Source organism: Bidens hawaiensis, unplaced genomic scaffold (assembly GCF_021521415.1).
Source record: "Bidens hawaiensis isolate Kalapana, Puna unplaced genomic scaffold, B.hawaiensis_p1.1 tig00022678_1, whole genome shotgun sequence".
In the NCBI taxonomy this organism is placed as follows: Eukaryota; Viridiplantae; Streptophyta; class Magnoliopsida; order Asterales; family Asteraceae; genus Bidens; species Bidens hawaiensis.
In genome coordinates this window covers 260024-267982 of record NW_027493541.1, presented here as the reverse complement: position 1 = coordinate 267982, position 7959 = coordinate 260024, and the positions used below count along the sequence as shown (strand labels likewise).

At 32.0% G+C, this 7959-nt stretch overlaps 1 protein-coding gene across 1 annotated transcript; it reads left to right on the top strand.

The window, feature by feature from the left end:
* The first annotated feature begins 3237 nt into the window (after positions 1-3237).
* LOC143566043 (uncharacterized) lies at positions 3238-5837 on the top strand. The gene is made up of 3 exons (XM_077052832.1): positions 3238-3675; positions 3978-4094; positions 4362-5837. The coding sequence occupies exons 1-3, from the start codon at positions 3238-3240 to the stop codon at positions 5589-5591; spliced, it is 1785 nt and encodes a 594-aa protein (XP_076908947.1). The 3' UTR covers positions 5592-5837.
* Positions 5838-7959: the final 2122 nt, after the last annotated feature.

The following is a 7959-nucleotide window of genomic DNA, read 5'->3' as shown; positions in this document are numbered from 1 at the left end:
CAAAATTTAATAAAAAAAAGAAGTGAAAACACAAAAATGTTTCCACCGTCTTACGCGTACTAAAAAAGAACACAATGGTAAGAAAAAAATATTACTGTGTTTCTTTTTTACCATTGTATTTTTGTTAAGTTTCGTCATTGGTTGTATCTTTTTTCTTTGACATTGCATCTTTTTTTCTTGATATTATGTTATATTACTCAACATTTTGTTCGGCATTGTGTTATATTTTACGATCTATTATGTTTTTTTATTTATTATTGTATTTTGTTAAGTTCTCCGATGAGAGCACCCGTTCCAGCCTTGATGCATACAAGGAACAACTTGATCGGTCAATAGTGCAACTTAACAGCACAGTTGAACCCCCAAATATGGTTTACTACATATCTCAAATCTAACAAGATGAGAAGATTAACAAGGTTATGGACAAAGTTAACAAGACTGCCCAAAAAGCCACAGCTATGAAGGTCGATTTCCTAGATAAACTTGTTTGGTTTTAGGGATTTTTGGGGATTTTGTTGTTTTTTCTTGTATTATTTATGTTTCATTGTATATTTTATTAACTATAAATGAAAGATGTTTAGTATATTTAACCGTTTAGTTTTATAATTTATACTACAATGTATGAATATTTGTAACGGTTTATTTGTAAATATGACCGTTTCATTATGCTGAAATTGTTAGCCACTTTAAAATACTCGTTAAAAACCGGTGTATAACTTTTTGTTCATTAGCAACGCTTATTCCTTTGTAATTTACATTGGGTTTGGGAGAATTCTTCATTTAAAACAGTTCTTCACATTTTATTCCAACGGTTGAACTCCTCACCGTTTAAAATACTCGTTAAAAACTGGTGTATAAACTTTTGTTCAATAAACAATGCTCGTTTTATAACGGTGTTTAACATTTTAATCAACGGTTAGCCTTCATACTGTTGTAAGTTTTCTTTTTGACCGATGTTAGTAGACGTTTCTATAGTAGTGGCAAATTCTTCTTACACTTCTCAATTTTATCTCACTTTGTATTTTAACTCTTCCATATTTTGAAGTAAGGATGTTCATCAACTGATCGGGTTTTGGGTTAATCGAGTCGGGGTTTTCTTAAAAAATATCTAACCCGCAATCCGACCCATTAAGGTTCGGGTTATTCGGTTAATTGGTTAACCATATTACTTTATAATTTTAAGTTGTTTTTTGTGTTTGTATAGGTTGCAAAATTTCTCACTCCACCCAATTTTCCATTTCTCTTACAAGTAATTATTTTATAATTACATATATAGGCATGTAATCGAAACGAACAGATATGAACAAAGGCATATCCGTGTTCGTTCATTTAACTTTTAACGAACACGAGCACTTAATCGAACAGATATTCGTGTTCATATTCGTTAGTTAAAAACTAAACATGTTCGTGTTCGTTTATGTTCGTTCATTTAAAATCTAAACGAACAGTTCACGAACATAAATGAACATAATTAAACAAAGATAAACGAACATGAATGAAGGAACATATATGTACATACATTAACGAACACAAACATACATAAAATGAGCATAAATGAAAGCAATTAAATAAACACAAACAAATATAAAACATATTATGGTTATAATTTCTAAATGCAAATAATATTTAATAATTTTCTATTAGTATGTAAACGAACATGAATGAATATAAACAAACTTAAATGAACGATCATAAGCGAACGTTCACGAACATAGATGAACGAGTGAAACATGTGTCCATATTTGTTCGTTTAATTAAATAAACACAACATAAATGAACTTTCCGCCGAATGATTCATGAACAAGAAGAATACTAACTCCTTCATAAAGCTTACAGTATTGCCTTTATAATGCTTATTTCACCTTTTCTTAATTGTATTTAAAGTTAAGTATCACCACTAATCGGGTTATTCAGGTTAACCCGAAACCCAACTTTTTTTTTCCAAAAATAAACCCGAAACCCGACCCTATTAACAATTCCGGATTATTCGGATTAACCCAAATAACCCGATTAACACTTTTTGACGCTATTTAACCCGACCCGAATTAGCTTATTCGGGTTCGGGTCAGGTCGGGTTAATCAGGTTCGGGCATTTTAGACCCCCATAATTTGAAGTACATCATGTATTCCATATATGTCATCATGACAATTGGCATGTGTAAATTATTCAAGGCAAAAACTGATATAATGTTTATACATATGATTTAATCGAAAAACTCATAAACACAAACCATATTATCAACATATTCATATTAATGATCATTAATATATGAAGACCCTTCATGAAATATTTAACCTATGTTTGGAGTCTAACAAAAACAATATAAATAAAAACCAAAATGCAAAACAAGAAAAGACAAATATTTCTGATAAGTTAAAAGAATAAACCTGAACTTTGTGAATGGATTTGCATATGTGAAGATCGATCTTCTTCCGTATAATTGTATCAAAAATGCCCATTTTACCTCTTGTAGATCCATTTAAATAAAGAATGTTTTACTCTTCAAATCATGAAATTTGTTTTAACACGGGTAGTCATTATCATGACTGGTGTAGGTCTTAACTGGTGTATAAAATGGAAGCATTATGAAGTCCAAGTTATGAAGATCGTAAGTGATAATAGTTCACCAGCCACAACAAAAAAATTACGAACCCATAAATGAAAGGTGTACCTGCTTACAACCGTTTACAATACCAAGTCAAGCAACACTATGTCACGCCTAACAAAATGCCTAGATAGTTAAACTAGAATGCAACCTTTGTAAACTAAAAACTCTTCATCAACCTCTTTGAAACATAATATCATGTACCTACCCTTAACACACACACAAGAAATTCAAAAGCAAATAAATAATAAAGTGATTGATGTATGCATATACATATGTTATATCAACACATAAAATCAATCTTTGACTCATTAAACACCCATGTTAAAACATGAATTATTTGGTTTGGTCATCACACCCATTTATTGTTGTCCTTCAACATTTAACCCTAGTTAATTTTGTTTGAAAAATCTTAAACATGTGACACCATTACCACCTTTAATCCTCACTTCACATGCACTCCCCCTTTCCACCTCATCTCTTCTTTCTTTTCATTCCACACACTTCCAAATCTCACATTTCTACCTCATTTCTTTCTTTCTTTCCTTATTATTACTACTACTACTACTATTATTCATCAAACAAACCCACCCTCTTCACACTTTTAACAATTATTAACTTTCCAATTCCAATGTCAAGAAACAGTAATCGGGTCGTGGACGGGTTGATCCCGGGTTACGACAAGATCCGGAAACGAGGGTGTTCGTCATCACCGTCTTCGTCCTCAAAGGTGCATAATTACCGGTTTAAACGGGCGATTATGGTGGGTAAGACCCGGGTCGGAGGTGGGTCAAGATCCAGTACTCCGGCGCCGTCATGGAGGATGACGCCGTCGTCAAAGTCCAAACTTGGCGGTGCTGTGGAGTCGCCGGAATTTGACGGCGGCGGAGGGCGGTCAAGGCCGGTGTCCGCCAGGAAGCTGGCGGCGACATTGTGGGAGATGAACGAGATGCCGTCGCCGCAGAATTCGGAGAGTACGAGGAGGAAGGAGAGTACGAGGATTCGAGAGAAACCGAACCGGCCACTTCCGCCCCATCTGTCGGATCCTTCTCATAGTCCTGTTTCTGAGGTGGGTTTTAATTATTATTATTATTATTATTATTATTATTATTATTATTATATGTACTGTTGTCATTTTCAATCAATTAGGCAAATATGTTGAAATTGCAAGTCATGGGTCATTTTCAGTTCTATTTGTGGATATAGACTGACTGTAAGATTAACCACAAGAAATTATGATGAATTACTATGTATGTTAATTTTGGGAAATTAGCAATTGATGTTTTGAATAGATCAGCATGTGAAATTGTGAATTTTGAGCAATTTGTTTTTGAATTGAAGTTAGTTATGTGATTATGTGTGTTTTTGCAGAGGACGGATCGATCCGGAACCGGGTCTCATCGTAGGGTCTCATCCAGTCATAGGCCCAGACTCGAAGAAAACAATGGTGAAGTTTTTGAATCTCTTAGCAATGCCAGTTTGATGGAGGTGAGCATATTATAATTTATATTATATGCGAACGTTTGTTTACCAATCTACGAATGAGGGGTGGTTGGTTTGGTTCTGGTTGCAGTCAGTTTGGTAAGTTTTTTTGTTTTTGTTGATAGCAAAATGGAATCGGGAAATCGGTTTTAAAAGAACATGAAACCAAACCATTGGTTTTTTTATAAGGTTTTGTTATTATGGTTACTAATTGTGTTTTGGGTTCTGGTTTTTTCGAAAAGAATATTAATGATTTGTATCTCTAAACCGCAGATTGAAACCCGAACTCGAGCTCAAACTCCTAACGGTTCTTCAAACGGAATCAAACCGCGTTTAAAAGAAGTTAGCAACGCGTTAACAACTTCAAAGGAGCTACTCAAAATCATCCACCGAATGTGGGCACACGACAACCTTCCATCATCCAGCATGTCACTTATATCGGCTCTACACACAGAGCTCGAACGGGCCCGCCTTCAAGTCAACAACATCATCAAAGACCAAAGCATTGACCATTCAGAAGTCAACTATTTACTCAAATGCTTTGCTGAAGAGAAAGCATTATGGAAAAGTAAAGAAAGACAATCAGTTGAAACTGCAATCGAGTCGATCGCTGCTGAGTTGGAACTCGAGAAGAAAGTTAGACGAAGATCCGAAAGTTTAAATAAAAAACTCGGGTTAGAATTAGCTGAAACAAAAGCTTCATATTCTAAAGTGTTGAAAGAACTCGAGAGTGAGAAACGGGCCCGTGAGATAATGGAGCAAGTTTGTGATGAACTAGCGATTGACTTTGGTCAAGATCGGGCCGAGACCGAGGAACTGAAACGGGAGTCGGTTAAAGTTCAAGAAGAGGTTGAAAAGGAAAGAGAAATGCTTCATCTTGCTGATAAGTTAAGGGAAGAACGCGTTCAGATGAAGCTCGCGGAAGCTAAGCATCAGTTTGAAGAGAAAAACGCACTTGTTGACAAGTTAAAAAGTCAACTCGAAGCTTTTCTTGGAACCAAGAAGAAAAAAGGGCGAAGAGATGAGGATTTGATGATGTATTTGAACAAAAGTAATTTTGGTGGGACCCGTTTGAACGAAGTCAACGAAGACGACGATAATGGCGAAGTTGAAGATGATGAAGGGTCAGGTGAGAGTGATCTTCATTCTATAGAACTTAACATGGATAATATAAATAAGAGTTTTAAGTGGGCTCATGGCCAAAGATTTAATAACGATCCCGTTGACCGAGTCAACGGGAAAACGTATAGGAAAAGCGTCTCTTCACTTCAAAGAAAGGTTTCAGATGGGAATGAATGGGGGGTTCAAGATCCTTTTGTTGAAGTTGAAAAGCAAACACCAAGAAGAAGCCATGGGGATGATTTGGTGAGGTATAAGTCGGTCAAGGGTCTTCGGGACCGGATTTTGACCAGTTTGAAGTCAAGAGATTTTGATGAGTCGGGACATGGAAGCGGGTCAAAGTCGAGAGGTGAGACCGTCAATGGTAGACGATCCAAGAAATGAGTTCTAGACAAAGTTCAACCTTGTTATGTTGGTCAACCTTCATGATTTTGACCATGATGACTATGGTTAATGTTGAATTAAAGAAGATCAAGATGGTAAGAAGTTTAACTGTTTTTCTTTTTTTCTGTATTTATGAATTTGTAGTATATAAGTGTCAAATTTTGGTAGACATGTGCCAATCAAGTGATCTTCCATGTACAAAAACTTATGTTCAACCTAAATTATATAATGTTCTAAAATATTATGAAGAAAATTTTGCTTCTGTGTGTCCCTTTTTTGTGGAGTAAAAATGTATGTCATATTGTCTCGAAAATTGGTTGATATCTAATGTTGTTTATGGTTCATAATTAGTGAACCATTTGATTAAACAAATCAATGGTACATAATGATAATGACAAACTTGTAATTAAGGGAAAATTAATATACCACATATTTATTATAAAAGGGTAATTTGGTATATCCTTTCTAGTTGTTTCAAAGCATTAATTCTATAATCACTCATAAATTGTTCTTCACATTAATTCTCTTGGAAAGTTACAAATTTTTAGAGAAAATAATTGGCTTTTATATAAAACATATCTTTTAAGAAAAATTTTAATGAAATATCTTCATGATCAATTTTTTTACATTCAAAGGTTCATAAGATTCATTTAAATTATTTTTATATGCATATGAAAAAAAAAATGTACATGTAAGTAAATGGTAATAATTTCATCTACACAAGTAACATAATAATCTACACATAACTCATGCTCACTTATACAAATTGTTAGTTAATTTATATTCATCTACACGTAACTCGTATTTACCTACACATAAAAAGATTGATTAAAAAATACTTAAAATTAAAAATCATGATTTTTTTCATACATTGAGAATATGTTACAAGTTTAATTTAATACTATCAGTTATATGTACAACTTTTGTTTATGTATGTTAATATTGTAAAATGTGTAGTTAAATACAAATGGTTAAGCTATAACATGAAGTAGTTTTGTATATATAGGCTAACATTGTGATCTGTGTAGGTTCATATATGTACTGTGTATGTGGTATTTCAAATTGTGTATATTTAAATTTATTGTGTGTAGGTTCATATATGTACTATGTAGGTAGTATTTTGAATTTTGTATTTGTAAATTTTATCGTATGTAGTTTTATATATGTATAGTGTATGTGATATTTCGAATTGTGTACGTGTAAATTTTATCTTGTGTTAGTATATTTGTATGCGGTATTTTGAATTGTGTATGTGTAAATTTTATTGTGTGTAGGATCAATTGCATACTGTGTAGGTGGTTTTACGAATTCGGTATAAAATTGAAAATCTTCCTAGATTTGGTTAACTTAGAAAATTATGACGAAGGAATTAATCATAAATTAAAAATAAAAAAAACAATTTAAAACAAAAATTAGTTTATTAGTTATATTTCTTGAGACTGGTCAAAAAAATTTTTTATGATAGATAGAATTAGTTATATTATAAAAGTATTTAGATTAAAAACAAAAATATGTGTAACTAATCCCAAATATTTGTTACTTTTTACACATGGGGAAAAAAACTTGTACTAAAATACCCCCTTTTATTAAAATAAAATATGAATAAAAGAAAAATTATGATTTGTTGTAATGACTTTTCGCACTTGTTGCTTCAAAAACATTTTTGAAATAAACTTAATCATATATATATATATATATATATATATATATATATATAGGGAAAGGATCAAGAGATAACTCCTTCTTAAAAAGAGAACTAGAGAACTAATAAAGAAATATTTTTAATTTAATTAAAAACAATATTTTTAAATTTTCGTTTTTGCCATTATTATATTTTGTTACCATTTACGCGAAAAATCTAAAAATAAAAAATAAAAAAAACAAAAAAAACTCGTTGTAGTGCACATATGCAATACATCGACTTTTTTGTATTGCATATGTGCACTAGTGTGTATTTTGATATGTGCAATAATATTGAATAGCATATATGCAATTTTTTGTATTGTATTAGTGCAATAGTGTTATATTATATACAAAAATACCAAAAAAACAATATAGTGCATATGTGCATTAGTATTGTAATACGTATATGCGATAGCTTGTTTTGGATACAATTATTAGTGTTTGTATTTGCATATATTCAATAGTGTGTATTGTATAATGCAATTGTGTTGTATTATATGCAATAAAACACTATTGTATATATGCAATACACATTAGTGCACATATGCACTACATCGTCGGTCTTTTTTTTTAAGAAACAATATCATCTTATTAGAAGGAGGAAAAAAAAATTGCAAATATTTTTTAAAAAAAAGTTAAAAATAGTTTTTATTAGTTCTCTAGTTCTCTCTTTAATATGAGTTTT

Coding starts and splice junctions, on each gene's coding strand:
- LOC143566043 (XM_077052832.1), top strand. CDS start 3,238: ATGTCAAGAAACAGTAATCGGGTCGTGGACGGGTTGATCCCGGGTTAC. Junction 3,676..3,977: donor CTCATAGTCCTGTTTCTGAG/GTGGGTTTTAAT, acceptor GTGTTTTTGCAG/AGGACGGATCGATCCGGAAC. Junction 4,095..4,361: donor GCAATGCCAGTTTGATGGAG/GTGAGCATATTA, acceptor TCTAAACCGCAG/ATTGAAACCCGAACTCGAGC.